We start from the raw sequence: 17,402 nt of genomic DNA, 5'->3' as shown, positions 1-17,402 counted from the left end.
ATCCTATTTAAGAGACACTTCTTGCTAATTCTAAAACTCCAAGTTGAATGGAACAATTAATCTCTACAGATCATTTAAAAATGATACATTTTTTGTAAAAAATTTATGATGTCAGACATCTTAAGGTCTGAAGATCAAGACGTGTACACAAAAAATTCCATTGCCCAAGGATCTGAACTTAAGCAAAATTTAAAGTAAAAACAGAACAATTTATCAAATGCATAAAAAAACCCATCTTGCTTCCATCTTAGTTACAGTGCCATCAGACCTTTTCACATTTTGTTCTGTTGCAGCCCAGAATGACAAAGTGAAAACAGGATTTCAGAAATTTTTGCCAATTTAGTAAAGATAAAAAATTGAAATATCCCATTGGCACAAGTTTGCTATAACACTTGACATTTGGCAGAGGTGCACCCCATTCATCTTTGAGATGTTTCTGAAGTCCACCAGTGGTCAATTTGATTGATTGGACATGATTAGGAAAGACACACACCTGTCAATAGAGGGTCCCACAATTACCAAGCCCTGAGACTGAAAGAGTTGTTTGTGGGGCGAATCACAATATGTCAACTTAATGATCAAAGGAACACCATAAAAAATTCTGCAGCACTGAAGTTTCCCCAAGAGTCCAGTGGTCTTCATAATTCTGAAATGGAAGAAATTTGGAACAACCACGATTCTTCCTAGAGCTGGCCACTGGGCCAAACTAAGCAGTGTAAAGGGCCTTGATAAGCAAGGTGACCAAGAACTCAATGGTCACTCTGGCCATGCTCCAGAGAAACTGTGTGGAGATGGGAGAAACTTCTAGAAGGACAACCACCACTGTAATGCCCTACTAATCCAGGCTTTACTGTCAAGTGGTCAGAGGACACATGAAATACTGCTTGGAGCATGCAAGAAGGCACCTAAGGGACTCTCAAACTACAGGAAACAAGATTCTCTGGTCCGATGACATCAAAATTGAACTGTCTGACCTCAATTCTGAACATCATGTCTGGAGAAACCGGACACCTCTCATCCACAGTGCAATACCATTCCAACAGTGAAGTGTGGGGGTGACAGCTTCACACTGTAGGATTGGTTTTTCAGCAGCAGAGATTAAGTAAGATAGAGGGAAAGCTGAATGGAGGAATACACAGTTACTGTACAATATATCTTTAATGAAACCTAGGAGCACCCTGCACCTCAGAATGAGCTGAACATTGACTGTCCAACAGGACAATGATGCTAAGTACAAAGCAAAGACAATACAGGAATGACTTATCAAGAATGTTCCATTAGCATGTTAGCTTATAGGAGATAAAACAGAATCTTCCAGTAACTATGTAGCAATATAAAGGTAACTTCTACTCTAATTAAGTAAATATTTATGAGAATTTAACGTTAACTTTATAGGATCGGCTCTTATCACTAATAGACCCTGAGCACTCCATTGAATTTAGCATAATGTCACAGAACATTATTGACCGCCTCAGTCCAATTCAGAGGCTATCCCAGCAGCACTCGGCACAAGTTAGGAACCAACCCCGGATGGGGGGCTAGTGCACTGCAGAGTCCATTCATTCACTCGCACCCCCTCACATTCACATCAGGCTAATCGATTGTCCTCACAAATGCCATAATTAACGGAATGCTGTGTCCCATGAATTTAAAATGAGTTCACTCATTGCTGGGAAATTCCACAGATGCTGAGAACAAAAACCACCTCAAGAAGATAAAGTAGCATTCAAAGCACTTTGGGATAAGAACAAGAGGTACTGAAAAACCCCCCCACCACCACCACCACCAATGCCCAAGTAAAATTCATGTTAAAGAAGTGAAGATAACAACTAGAAATCTGCTTAGAATAGGGTGCCCTCCACAATTGAGAAGGGCACTATTCGGGGAGGCTGTCAAGAGGGTCAAAGCCAAGAATGGAAACACTTCAAATACCATAACACTGGCACTTCACAAATCTTGGCTTCAAGGAGTAGTGGAAAAACTGGAAACCATTGATAAAAAGCTGTCAACAGATCTCAAGCAGGCTTGTGGGAAACTGAGTACAACGGGAAGAAGATTCTACACTACAAAAAGACCAATAGTGGCCATGTTGGCGTAGGCACCAGCAGTAAAATAGGAACATATCACAACATCTTGAGAACGTCTTCCCTAATATGAAGGATGAGATGGTCAACATCATGTTATGGGGATCCTGCACTTCATCAGAGTATGGATGAATATCCAAGGGTGAAAGGAACTGGCTAAAGAAAACCTGTTGTAGTCTACGGCAGCTCTGGGGTTTGGGTGAAACGTCACCTGCCATGCGACAGCTAAAGAGCTAAAACTACACAGGTCTGTTTTCGAAAAAATTGGTCAATATTAAGAAGAGGCCTAATCAAAGAATACAGAGGTATATTATACTGGTGGTCTACACCCAGCCTAAGCAATCTGTAAAAGACAAATAGTTAAAAACTGTTGATTCCAGATTGGAAAAGTTGCCATAGACAAATCTTCAAAAGTTAATGGCCAGAAGGTCTGCGTCTTTGGTTTCAGTGGGAGTAAATAAGACTGTTTTCCATCCTGAGGATGCGTATAATTTTGCTTTTAAATGTGGAGAGTTTTTATGTAGGTCAGTGGAGTAAAATTCCAATTAAGTATATTTCAAAACAATAAAATAACGGGCATCTCAGCAGCACAGTGGTTAGCACTTCTGAGTCATGGACAAGTTTGAATTTCCAGACCTGGTCACGGTCTACTTGGTATCGGCACATCCTCCCTGTGCCTGTCTGGTATTTCCTTCTTCTTTACCCTTGTCTTTCTCCTCCAAGTGCCCAACGGCGTGGGACTAATTGGAGATTTGAAATGGGTGTCTGTCTGAGTGGACTTTCAAAATTTTACACATTTTTTTCAAAAATAAGAAAGTGAAATCTCAAATTGAAACAAGCGTTCAGGTCCAGTGCTTAGTTGAAGCCCCTTTGGCAGTGATTACAGTCGGGACTCTCCTTGGGTCTGATGTGACAAGCTTCACACGCCTGTTTTTGTTGATTTTCTGCCATTCTTCTCTGCAGCTCCTCTCAAGTTCTGACAGGTTGGATGGACTGCTGTTTTCAGATCTCTCCAGAGATGTTCGATTGGGTTCAAAGTCCGTGCTCTTTCTAGCCCACTTGAGGACATTCATAGAGTTGTCCCTAAGTCACTCCTTTGTTGCCTTTGCTTTGTGCTTAGCCTGCTTGTTTCTTGCAGTCTAAGAGTCGTTGTCTTGTTGGTAGGTCAACTTTCGGCCCAGTCTTTGGTCCAAAGTGCTCTGGGGCAGGTGTTCATTAAAGGTACCTCTGGACTTTGCTTTGCTCATCTTTCCCTCAATTCTGTCTCATCTCCCAGTTCCTGCTGTTGAAAACCAACCCCACAGCATGAGGCTGCCACCACCAGGCTTTACCACTGGAATGGTGTTCTGCAGGTGACGAGTGGTGCCTGGCTCCCTCCAAACACAACTCAGAACTGATGCCAAACAGTTCAATCCTGGGGTCATCAGAACAGAGAATATTCTTTCTCACTGTCTGAGAGTCCTTTAGCTGCCTCTTTGTAAACTCCATGCAGGTCTTCATGGGTCATCTGCCCACTTTGCCAAAACACCTACATTAGTGGGGTGCTGCAGTGCTGGTTGTCCTTGTGGAAATTCCTCCCATCTCCGCACAGGTTCTCTGGAGCTCAATCACTGTGGCTCTTCTCCACCAGTTTCTCAGTTTGGCCAGGTACATCACTCTAAGAAGAGTTGTAGTTGTTCCAAACATCTTCCATTTAGGAATTATTGAGGCCACTGCGCTCAAGAACCTTCAATGCTGTAGATATTTTTGGAGGCCTTCCTCAAATCTGTGCTTTGTCATGATTCTGTCTCTACACTCTGCAGGCAACTCCTTAAACCTCATGAATTGGAATTTTGCTTAACTGTGGTGGACTCCAAACAAGATGTGAAAACATCTCAATGAACGGGTCTGGATACTTGTGTTAATGTGATAGTTCAGTTTTGTATTTTTAATTCATTTGCAAAAGTTCCTAAAATCCTGTCTTCACTTTGTCATTTTGGGGAATTGAGTGTTGTTTGATGATGGAAATCACTGAAACCGTTTTAAAATAAGGCTGCAATGTAACAAAATGCATAAAAATGCTTACTGAAGGCACTCTACTTACTTTAAGGTTTAAATTTCTACTTAGTTCATTTGGACACAACTGTGAGCAGCACGGGTCCCTTTGAATGACACAAAGAGTGTGGCGCAGGTGGCACTCATTACTGTTCCTGATCATGAAGGTGACACCCCCAGCTAATGATTGGCCCGAAAGCTACAAGTATGGCAAATGTATCTATGAATAATAAGTACCTACAGATTATTCCTTTAAATACGCTAATAAAGGATTCAGACAAGTCCCAAGTCTGCAGTCCACCTGCCCCTTCACGTGTGCCTCCATAAATACAAATGAGCCGCACAGAGCCAACATGGACTGTCATTTATTAAGTCTGACGGTTACCAAAAACATTTTCCTCTATAAATGTAATGAAGGCCTCGGGTGCCATTTCGCATAAACACTTACCAGGGGATCCTTGCCCTTGAGAACACAGTCTTCTTTATTTCCAGGCAGCGGGGGCCAAGAAATCTGAAAGGCAAAAGAAGTCCGTCACATTAACTCATGCTGTCTGCAGATTTCCCCCCCCCGCCCCCCCTTTTCTTTGTGTTGTCTAGGTATTTCCTTAGAATATCCTTGCTATTCCTCAGTGCACTGCCCTGCTGTGCGCCCTCAATCTATAAATCTATTAAGAAACACGCTCATGTCCTAGAACTCCAGATGAGACAGTAGGTGTCAGTGAGGTGTTGTCTTAGTCTTTCATACCAATTACTGCTTCTTGCCAGAGAAAGCTTGGGATGTTGGTGAGCAAATAATCCCCATACCCCCGTACCCCCTTCTGAACGCAGGCCACACTCTACTTTCTGGGGCACCATTGCCATCCGCAGTGACTGGTGAAAACGGTGGCATCCTACTAGTTCTGTGAACAATACAGCCAAACCAAAGCACCCTTCTGTCCGTACCCGCAGAACCTGTCACCAGCATTAAAGGTCACAAGTCCTCAGGAGCTGACGTGGCGGCTACCACAACAGCCAGATGCGGTGGAAAAGGCACAAAGTCGCTCTCTCTCTTCCCGTGCCGCTGGATGAGATTTGGGACGACTAAACAGACATTGGTAAATTTTTATTGTTACTCAATAGCCACATTAAAATTTGGAAATATTAAGCAGGGCATAATAATGAAACCACACTCTTATGCAGATTTTAAAATCCTTGGGAGTCAGAACATTAAATTATCTGAGCAAGAATTTATATTCAATTGATGAGGTTCATAACAGTATCCAGACTCTTCAGCTTTCCTCTGATGATTTATTTCAGACAGAAGACACTTAGTTCGATAATAAAGAATAACATTATACTTCATGTTTTGCCTCCAGGCGAATATGCTAGCACTAATTATTTTTCACTTTTAACTTCAGTGTATGTTATATCCAGTTATTATGGTGAAACATGTAGAAGAAATGAATAAAGATGACTGCAATTCACACCTTTACTTCACTCTGATTGTTACAGCTTGCCTTCTACCAGCGAACTGCCAATTCCCCTCCTGTCAGTTTGTCTTCTCTTTGAGCCAAACATCCTCTTTAGCAGTAGGTGTGTAGTTTCATTGTTGAATTTATTTCTTTTACTTCATATCCTGTTTTATTTGATTGGAAACACTTTGATGCACATCAGTCTAACAGGTCACCCTTAACATTATTGACAGTATAATGAGCAAAACATTTCTTTGCAATTTATGTAATTATTTTACAGTGGTTGCTCATTTATTTGATGAGATATGTGTTCATTTATAAAATTTGAAAGTACATTAGGGTCTGGGTGATTTGTAAGTTAGCTTAGTTTTGAATATAAATTGAATTGTCCCTATCTGCCTTAATAAAAAGGTGTCTGTCTAGTTGCTATGTCTCTGTCATTTCAACAGATTGCGCATCACAAACATTTGTAGTAATAAAATGGATTGCATTTTACATTCCAACAGATGGCATATCATAAACATTAACACTTCTTTTACAAATCCCATGTTAAATGGCATATAACAGACATGCATTCCATTTGTCATTCCATCAGGTGGCACATTATAAACATTAACACTTCTTTTACGAATCTCATAACAAATGGCATATAACAGACATTTACATTCCATTTGTCTTTCCAACAGATGGCGCATTGCAAACATTAGCACTTCTTTAACAAATCCCATACCAAATGGCTTATAACAGACATATGCATTCCATTACATTTGTCATTCTAACAGATGGCGCAATATAAATATCCACCTTAATAACAGGATAGTGTCTGTGCGTCTTTCTAGTTGATATGTCTATATCATTCCAAAAGATGAAGCATCACAAACATTTTTAGTAATAAAATGCATTGCCTTTGTCATTCCAATAAACAGTGTGTCACAAACATTAATACTGCTTTTACAAATCCCACACCAGAGAGACATATGTATTATATGGTGCACTGCAAACATTAATGCTGAGGTCTGTGTTGATTATTTAGATTTCAACCCGTCTTAAATGGGTAGCACAGCTAGTTAGTAATACAAATATTTGCAGCAATGCATTTTATTACTACAAATGTTTGTGAGGCACCATCTGTTGGAATGGCAAACACAATGTATTTTATTCAAACATTCTTACAAAGTATATTCCAATAGATGGTGCACTGCAATTGTTAATACTGAGGTCTGCGTTGATTACCTAGATTTCAACCCGTCTTAGACAGATTACTGAGAAATAATGGAAATTCTCATTTCAGTATTCAAACAAAAGCCCTCCAAATCGGATTCTGTGACTAAATTTATATAGGAAATGTGGGCATGGGTGAATTACAGTGCATTGTTTGATATAATCTTAGGTTTTCATATTAGTGCTTCTTAAAGGAATCTCCACTGAAGAAAGGGGCATTTTGTTTTAAAACTCGACCACAGTGTGACAAGGAGTTTGGCACAAAGGAAACAGACATTTTGTGATCCTATGAAGATGTCTGATATGAAAATATGAAATCTAAAGTAAAGACTGAAAATCCAACTATAAGCAAAAAAGCCATTTTCCACACTGCTGATTAACACAGGAGCCATCCTTCTCCTAAAGGCCAAATCTGCAAGTGACCAGCACTCTGAAATGGCCTCTCCGACCACATCACATCGCCATATGCAATGCAGAGCTACGTGATGCTGCACATTGAATGCCTTAATATATAAAAGACAAGGTGGAGACACCTGTGAGATCATAGAGACATGGGCCATGAATTACTTTATGGTATCATTTGGATTGTCATTCTCAGGCCTCAGACCTCCTGCCGAGACTCCAATTGCCTTTAAGTGCCAGTTTCCTCTTTAGTTTCACTTCTGACACAAAGCCCTCTCAGCCTCTGGGAGGTGCACATCCTGCCAGGCCCTCGCTGGTCACTCATTAATGTTACGCATTCAGCTGATGCCTTTTTTCAAAGTGGGGATCAGCACAAGTATTGATGTGTTTACTCACGGATCACATTATTAGGGACACCTGTACCCCTGCTTATCTATGCAATTATCCAATCAGCCAATCATGTGGCAGCAGCACAAGGCATACAATCATGCAGAGACAGGTCTGGAACTTCAGTTAATGTTCAAATCAAACACCAGAATGGGGAAGAAGCGTCATCTCGGTGATTTAAACCATTGGCGTGATTGTTGGTGCCAGACAAGCAGGTTTACATATTTCTGGAACTGCTGATCTCCTGGGATTTTTACGCAACAATAGCCTCTAGAGTTTACTCAGAATGGTAACAAAAAACATCCATGAGGAGGAGCAACGTTTTTTTTTTTTTTTAATGACAATGACCATCCTGTATAAAGTTTACAGGAAGTTTTTATCCTTGACAAACAAGTGAGAAACTTTGTCATTTTTGTATTTTTGTTTCTTACATTACTAAGGTCAATTTATATCCACTCATCTGGCCGTGCCATCAGTTTCCTCAGAACATGGGAACGCAGTGCAGACACACAGATGGACATTCTTCAGTTATGCTTCACCTCCATCATCCACCTCATTTTGGGATCAAATCAGATGTAAGCCAGTTCGATTCTGGAGGTGACTCAGACCCTTTGTTCTGCATCGGCCTTCCCGGCATTGTTCGACTCATTACTAATATAGCAGAAAGGCTTCTATTACAGTCCTCTTCCTTCCTCTCTTCCTCCCTCTCAGTTTCCTAAAGGCACAAACTGCTTTCACAATACACGCTATGGCCTGAGGATCTAAAAATCGAAAGACAAGGTACTTCTGTCGCTGGTGTGCCTACATTGATTTTAAAGACCTGAAAAGAGTCTAAGGCTGTCTGGTTATTTTAAAAAATACTCAATAATATTCTGATGAAGGTTGCATGTAATGGTCAGTCCTGCTACAGCTCCTAACAAAGCCCAGAATAACAAAGGGGTTCTACAAAAGGACCCATCCCACAACATATTCTACTGAAGGACATTAAAGATCCCATTAAAGGACATGCCATCTGCTACAGGTTCCATCGAAGGGCAAAATGAAATCCTGTTCATACAAATGTCCTGCTTTGCAACATACTGAGAATTAAGTCCAAGAGCATAATCAAGGTCTTCCTAAAAGACAGAATCAAATCTGGTCCTATCAAAGGTCCTACAGAAGGATAAAGTCCAGGGACAACGTCTCACTGAAAGACAGAGTCAGTTCTTCAGTCCACAAAAGAGCCAGCTGAAGGACACATTCAAAATCGGGAGTCCGCTCCCCTCGACGTTCTCGTATACTGAGATCGAGGAAAAGATAATCAGAATGACTTCCAGTTGCTCGATATTTCTCAGTTATTATATCTCTTTATTTCTGATCATAATTAATTGATAATATTGATACACAATAATTTATCTGTATTTATAATCAAATTTCATATTAAAATTATATTTTTGCACTTAGGGAGGTTGAAAACAGTGGTGGAATTTTTTCATGATTACAAATAGATTACCTACATTATGTGCAAAGTAAAAACAGTTATAGTCACCTAAAAACTTAGAAAAAGTGTTAGTATTAGATAATATTTGTTGCAATTAATTGCTATAGGTAAAACTGCATTTAGCTACATTTAATTATGATAATGACGGCGGAAATAAAAAAAAATATCATAAAATTAAATGTATTACCAGGAACACGATGGGGACTTAGCAGCTTATTGGTCCCATTACATCTTTATATTTACATGGCATGTTCAATGTTTACACATTACTGTTAAACTAATGATATACAAATTAATAATAGTAATTGAAAAAATGTGTTAGATTGAATACAGTTTTTAATATTGTGTACACATTTATATTTCCATGATGCAAAAAATTCAGATGGTTGTTTAAATTAAACACTACTTCCAGTTGAGTAATTCTCAAATTTCATATCTGTTTGCTTTTTATCATTATAAATACCTAAACAAAATTTGAATCATCCATCTGTAATTATAACCATAGTTTACTTGAAAATTTGCAAAAGTATACAGTTAAAGTACCACTTCCTTTTGCCGGAAGTGGCCCAAAAGTTGATAGGATTCCATATTTTTGACATAAAGCAGGTGTACAAAATTCACCAGGTCAAAGCATTTTCAAGTTATCGTGTTTTGACACAGACAGACATAATTTCAAAAATGGTATTTTGGGACTCAGGAAGGTGTAAAACATCAAGATTCATCAAAATGTCAAGGTTGAATTTTTTCACGGTTCCTATACTTTCTCTATACTATATATATGAGAAAGTATAAAGACCGAGTCTGAAAAAAGGTCCATCTGAAGAGTCAAAATCTTGTGCAGGAAGATGTTCTTTTGATGGACAAAATCAAAGCCCAGTGCAACTTAAGGTCTCACCGAAAGACCCTCAAAAGTCCATACTGAAGGACAAAATTATAATCCAAACCTACAAAACCTCAAACTAAAGTTGAAAATCAAAATCCTGTCCTTTAAATATCCGGCAAACGGACACACACAAAACTTCAGTAAAGGTTCCACTGAGGGGCAGTCATACATAAGGTCCTTCTGAAAGACAGAGGCAAAATCTGGGCTATAGCAGGACCTTCTACAACAAAGTGTTATCACGATGGCCAAACTCAATCCTGATCCATGAAAAGATTCCTCCTAAAGTGTAGACTCAAATCCTACTCTTATAAACTAGGATTCAGTTCATACTGAAGGACAGAATCAAATCCTTTCAAATGACAGACCTGCAAAATTTCTTAAAGAAGGACAAATTCAAAGGCCGGAAACCTTTGCAGAAGGACACGTTTAACCTCGGCCAAACTAAAGACTCAATCTAACATCTCTAAACCAAAACCTGAGGCTAAAAGCCAGAGTGAAAACACAGTCTGGCTGAAGGTGAGATCTGCTGCTCAGCCACACAAACGTCTCTGCTGAAGGCCCAATCTTACAGAAGACCATATTCAAAAGTGAGCAGTTTAGCCAGACAATCCAATGCTGAAGTAATGGGGTCCTGATAGGTTCAACACTCTTGGGTTGACTCCTCCTCCTTTCTGCGTGACAGTTGTGGGGAGGTAACTGTGCTAAAGATGGGAGCAGCCTTCTCTGGTTGACTTGTTCTTTCTAGGCCACACTTGTAGAGTGAACTCTCATATAGATATAGTGGGCTGCCCAAGGTGTTGATGAGCACAGTGGTCTCTAGTTGACTTGTTCTTTCTGGGTGACACTTAAAGAATGAACTTTGGTGCAGTGATCTAACCGTGGTAGTGTTTGGCTCAGTAGTCTTCAGTTGACTCGTTCCTTCTGTAAGGCACTTGGAGGAATGAAAGATCACACTACGATCTGACCTTGAGTGATGACGGGATCAACCATTTCAAATTGACTTGTTCTTCACAGATGACCCTTGCAGAATGAATGCTCATATTGTGAGTCAATTGTGGTGCTGATAGGCTCAACAGTCTTGTGTTGACTCCTTCTCGCTGAGTTACAGTCAGACTGAATGTTCATGCAGTGATCTAACTGTAGCGATGATGGGCTCAATTGACTTATACAGACTTGTCCAGTTGTAGAGCAAACCTGCATATAGTGAGTAAACATTGCTGATTAGCACAATGGTTTCAAGTTCACTTCGTCTTTGAGAGGGATACTTAATGAATGAACATTTGTACAGTGAGCCATCGACAGGAGTGATGGGCTCAATGGTTTCAAATTGACTTATTCTTGTCAGGTTACTCTTGCCGAATGATTAGTCATATATGAACCCTCCACGGCACTGAGGGGCTCAACTGTCTTTTGTTAACTCCTCCTTCTTCCTGTGTCACAGGGTTCCTGCACTGAGCTGTGAACTGTGGTGTTAACAGCCTCAACAGTGCCAGATGGACTTGTTCTGACATTTTCAGAATTAATGATCATACTGTCAGTGATGACTATATAACTGTAATGATGATGGGTGTCAAGGCTGACTTGCTTTTTGCAGACAACACTTACAAAATAAACATCAATGTAGTGATCTATTCATGATGGTGATGAGCTCACCACTTCTGGGTTGCCTCCCTCTTCCTCCTGTGTGGCAATCTTCATGAATTGAGCTGTGGGGATGATGGCCTCAATGGTGTCAGGTTAACTTGTCCTTTCCAGATGACACTTTCAGAATAAACAGTCACACTGTCAGCTAACTATGGCAGTGATGATCTTAACATTCTCAGGTTGACCTGTTCTTTCCAGGTAATGCTTATAAAATAAGCATCAATACAGTGAGCTATCCATGATGGTGATGGACTCAACAGGCTTGGGTTGCCTCCTTCTTCCTGAATGACAATCACAGAATGAATGCTGGTGATGATGGTCTCAATAATGTTAGGTGACACTTTCAGAGTGAACACTCCTACTCTCAGCTAACTGTGATCTTCTTCTATCCCCTATGGCACTTGTAGAATAAACTCACATATGGTGATCCAGTCTGGCACAACAGTGTCATTTTGAGTAGTTCCTCGCAGGTGACACTTTTAGAATGGACACTCATACTGCCAGCTAACTCTTGGTGATGGTCTGAGTTGACTTGTTCCCTCCAGAATGACCTTTTGCACAGTGAGCTAACTGTGGTGTTGACGGTCTCAGTAGATTCAAGGTGATGTCCTCTTATGAATGAATGAATGCTTATACAGTGAGCGAACTGTGGTGCTAAATGGTCACAGTGGTCTCAAGTTGACCTGCTCTTTTCTGGTGACATTTGCAAATATGAATGCTTATACTGTGAGCTAATCAGAGAGAACCGCAGTGAGAACTCTATTTTCACAAGGCTGCCAAAGCCTGTCTAAAAGTGACTCCCTCGCCTAATTCTTATCCTGACAAACGTTAAATTAGGGCAGACACATTGCCTTCACTCCTAACAATTTCCTTCTGTTTTGACATTGTACCCTGGCGCTAATTTCTGTCATGTTGAACCATAATAATGCACAGCTGCTCAATAAAGGGTTGGCCTAGCTGGAAGGCAGTGAGGAGAGCCAACAGTCCACTGGGTCCAGAGCCAAAAGCCTACAATATAAGCCCAAAAAGTTGTTTTGAATCTGTATAGTGCCTTAGGGAGGCCATAACTGGACTGCTACACGGGCTAAAATAAAATTAAAGGAAGGCTGAAATTTAACCCATTTATAAACAGACAGTATATAACGGGGTCATGTTATGATGATAAACATCTACTTTTTTTTTTTTACAAAACAAGTATCGGAAAATTGGAGCAATGACTGCTTTGAATTTCTGAAGCACTAATTTCTCATCATAAATTCCAATTGTAGACTGCCTGAGGAAATGCCAAACGTGGGACTACAAGAAGGTCATATGTTGTAAAGAGCCCTGCTATTTTTGAAAAGAAAAAAAAACCGGGCACAGTTACCTCTCTGGCATCAAGGTTGTTGTGGTCCAGGCGCAGAGAATACAGAACGTCTTTACCACCTAAAAAGAGACGGTCGTGGTACTCATCGAGAAACATGGAACTCAAGTTGAGGATACCTCGCTGTCCCGTAAAAATCGAGGATCGGTTTGTAGCCTGAAGATCTGCAAAAGAATAAAAGAAGATTGTCAAAAAAATGTCTGTGAAATCTTCATGGAGACTTTCTCCAGCCGATGTTGCTGAACTCTCGTGGCTTGAACGCTAAACTGCATGCTATGTATAATCATAATTAAAATGTCAGCAAAAAAAACAAAAAAAACAAAGCATTTGGCCTATGTATTTTGCTACGTTACTGTTAACTAGAAGTACCCGTTTTAGGAGCAGGACTACATTTTCGCATTTTGTCCACACTACTGAGGACAAAGCTTTTTCAAAAAGCCTCCCCAGAGTTGAACGAGGGTTTCGTTGTGGATGCAGGTAAACGCGGTTTTCCGGGATCACGCTCTGATTGGTTCTTGTTTGTCTCGTAGCCCTTCCCTGATTGGATCTTACTCATTAGAACGGCTCATACCCCGACTGATCACCCTTCACAGAAGAAAACATTTTCCTTGTATTGGGCTGTGGCGCTTCTCCTGCTTACCAGTATGCATCTACATTGTGTAAAATACGAATGCTGCTTACATTGCTGTAAGAACGCAAATTATTTACCAGTCGCTACTGTTTTTCGATAAATCCCATAGTCAGCAACGTTACCGTTGTAGTGAAAAATTCAGAGCCCTGTGAAAATCAGATTGTAAAAAACCGGTTAAAAGCCTTTGATCATCATTTATTACTGAAACTGTTCAGCAAGGACGACCGCGTTCTGCTGCAAAATCAATAACAAGGTGTTTAACAACAGAGCACAATGCAGTTAGGCGAAAAATAGACCCACAAATGTATTTATTTATTTCCTCCATTGAGTTACAAATGTTTAGTACAAGTTGCGCTCCGATTGTCGTGGACTGTCCATCGCCAGTTCTTTGGACTATTACTTTCATCTGTCATCAGCGCATTAACGTGACAGGAGGCTCCATAAATAATGGCTTTTTTCTATGCAGTGAAGGCGCCATCGAAGTCCTGCCTGCGCCGATAGTTTTAGAAACGCAGGGAATCGGATGTTTTCTTGGGGCTCTGGTAATTTTTCACTACACAGTCGATTCACGGAGTTTGCTGCCGGTGCGCGCATGCTCATTGTCTACGGCTCTCGCTGTCGTAGACGTTTTCGGCCGTTTCCGTTTAGGCAGAGGTACTTTTGTAAACGATTTAGAAATGCCAGTGCGAGCAGATGTGGTAGTGTGGCAGTCGCCTCAGTGCCTCATGTCTTGTATCTTTAACAATTTTGATGTCTACACAAAGAAGTTACGTGATGGCTATGGAGCCAGTAAGGGGCCGCCGGGAGCATTAGATGGTGGCAGAAGGATGCAACCCAAGAGAGGTGAGCCACTGAAATGTATTAGCACGTACACTCTCTCTCTCTCTCCTATTTACTAATATTATTTTAAAAAAATAACATTCCATGAAATCAAGCCGAACTTATATAACGAATGATTTCATAGTCAAACTAGAAAAGAAAAAAGTTAAAAAAGGAAAGCAGGAACAAAAAAAAGGCAAAACCTAACAAAACAGCATTGAGATCTCACTGACAGAACTTTGACGTAAGGGGAATTTCGAGTCACAACTTAATCAGACCTTTGAGATGTGGGGTGAAAGCTTGGGTATCCTAACAAAACCCTGTGGAGACATAAGAAGAATGTGCTACAAGGTTATACGTTTTGAGGTTTCTGTACTTTTAAAGTTAGAACTGTGTTTAGATACTTGGCGTGAAGTTTATAAAGTAAGCACTGAAGTCCGACAATGGTGTCTCATTTCCTCCTTATGATATCCAGGCACAGCAGGGCTCTTCTAGTTTAGAGGCCCAAGTTTTTATCCTCTGCCTGCCGACATTGTCCTTTTGATCAGATCTCTGGTGCACCATGAGGAGCTGTTCACTGCTGACTTTAATGACAATTAGCACACCCAAACCTGAGGTCATGGTCAAAACTTAAAAACAGAGGTGTCTACCTTGTAGACAAGACAAGAGCAGGTCCCCAAAGTGGAGGATTTCAGGTAGTTTTGGTGTTTTCGATTCCTAGCCCAGTCACTTTCTGCACAGAATTGCTCTGTTCTCATCGTGTCTACTCCGATTTCTTTGGGTTCACCAGCTTCCATCCCCATCTGATAGGCATGCACATTAAATGAAATACGGACTCCACATTGCCCTGGCATGAGTAAGACCAGCTGTGTGTGGGTGAGGTCTGGCACCCCATAAACTCCATCTCCTTATGACTCTCTAATAATGGAAGGCAATTTCATTTATTGGACTTCCCAGCTTGTGAGTCAATATGGCAGATGAGCGTGAAGTCATGTGCTCTCAGAAGTCATTCTCATGGTGACTCTACTACAAGAAAACAGTATTTTAATAAAGTTACACAAAAGAATGCTGCTAAATTCTAAATATCAATTTATGTTCAGCTCTGTGTTGATTAAAATAAAGCAAATGCAACCAATCAAGCACAGCCATGTAGTAGAAGCCTATGACTCACATCATGAAATTAGCACAATATAAGAGTAACAATAATAATAAAGGCTTGAATTCTGAAAGATATTTTGTTTTTTCTTGTGCAATGAATAATTTTTAATTAAATCTGCACATTTATATAGGTTGTGTGTATAATATCATTCATGGGTGCTTAGATGGTATCTATAGGGATCCAGCAAGGGAAAGTAAGCAATACCACTCCAAGTCAAGAGGGGACGCTGTTGCTAACAACCCCTCCTATCACGTCGACAAAAGGACAACAGATATCACTTTTTTATTGACCGTGGAAGACTCACCACTTCTGGGAGTCTACTATAATGGCAACCAGAAATGGGTGTTCCTTAAAGACCTGTGATGTAGGACAACGGAGCTCCAAGTCAGATGTGACTTCATTCTCCTTTTGTTTATTTCGGCAGAAGCCTTTTTTATCACCCACATTTTCTCTTTTCTTTACCCTATTTCATTTCACTACCATTAAACAGGGTTACCAAGATGGAAGCTTAACCCATCAATTAAACTTCTCTCTTGATTTATTCAATTGACGTAGTCGGCAGGATTCTGGGAAATAATGATGGAACCAACAGACCTGAGAGAAGTCATCTGATCTCTGAAAAAGCAACTGTGACCAACTATATATCACATTAAATGTAAATATGTTCGGAGAATTTTCAAGTGAGGAAGGCAGAAGTCTTAAGGTTAGGCTCATTAATCATGGTGCTGGTGAGCACCAACATGTTGCATGTTGATTACCACCTGCAAGTAAGAATTTCACTGTGATCTGTACACATGTGAAAGTAATGACCACATGATTTATAAACCCAAATAAGTCAAAGAAAAACAGACCGAGAAAGGTCTCCTGTCCTCAGAGGAGAATTGTGAAGTGAACCTGTGCCCAGAATAAAAAATGACAGGAAGAGCTTCGGGGCAAATGGCAGAAGGACATACCCTCAAATCCTTTGCTAAATATGTGGAACATTTCATACCCTTAAAGGCAGTGGCACCTGTCCCAGGTTTGGATGTCCCCTGGGAGCTGACTGCAGTACTACTACTACCACTTTCTGTATCCCTACCACTTTGACATGTCAGCCTTAAGAGCACACATCCTCCAAAATGCCGCCATCTCAGCCAGTCTGCTTTCTTTTCTGCTGTTACGACTTGATTTGCCCTCCAGGCGGAAATCCATGCGGCACAGCGGAGAACCAGCAAGCCCTCGGCCCGGTGACAGACAAGCTGCCATGCCATGTAGGTCGCCCCCCACACAGTCTCACAGTAGGGGGGATGTTGACAGGTGATCGCTCCTCAAGGACTCCAACTCAGGCAGGTCTGACAGGGAAAACCCCAAATTTAAAAGTGTAAATCCTGTCATCAAGCACAGCAGCTTCGGGGTGGTCCATGTTTAGTTAGTATGTGGAGATGTGATCTCTGCACTCTCCTCTGTTTCTTACTGCATTGTTTTCCACGTTTTCATGCATAATGAAGGTCTGTAAAATGCACGAATACATGGAGCAAGACTGGCATTTAGCTCAGCTCTGATAGCAGGTAGCACTCACATGCACAACCATCTGGGACTCTGTATCATGCAGGCCGATCATAATTCATTCTTTTTTATGAACTCACTTATTATTATTTGTTGGAAGAATATCAGGAAAGCACAATGGACGGACAAAGCCGGAATGGGATGCCAGTCCACCATTGACAACGGGCAATTTACAGTCCAGCAGCAGCCTACGCTTTACACATTTGCAAGTGTGGAGCACTCAGAGGAAATCCACAGGAATGCTGGGAGAAAATGCAAACTCTACCTAAGCAGTGTGGAGTCCAGGAAATGAACTCCGG

General features: G+C 40.8%; 1 protein-coding gene across 1 annotated transcript in view; it reads right to left on the bottom strand.

Moving 5' to 3' along the window:
* The window catches only part of sema3bl (sema domain, immunoglobulin domain (Ig), short basic domain, secreted, (semaphorin) 3bl), a 93,072-nt gene that overhangs the window by 36,051 nt on the left and 39,619 nt on the right, over positions 1-17,402 (bottom strand). The window contains exons 2-3 of the mRNA XM_028824222.2: positions 12,953-13,113; positions 4,567-4,629 (exon numbers count right to left, since the gene is read on the bottom strand). Of these exons, the coding sequence (XP_028680055.1) occupies positions 4,567-4,629; positions 12,953-13,113 (224 nt within the window). The remainder of the gene's footprint in view (positions 1-4,566; positions 4,630-12,952; positions 13,114-17,402) is intronic.

The sequence above is a fragment of the Erpetoichthys calabaricus genome, chromosome 18 (assembly GCF_900747795.2).
Source record: "Erpetoichthys calabaricus chromosome 18, fErpCal1.3, whole genome shotgun sequence".
Classification (NCBI taxonomy): Eukaryota; Metazoa; Chordata; class Cladistia; order Polypteriformes; family Polypteridae; genus Erpetoichthys; species Erpetoichthys calabaricus.
Note: the sequence above shows the minus strand (reverse complement) of the source record. Positions and strands in the feature narration are given on the sequence as shown.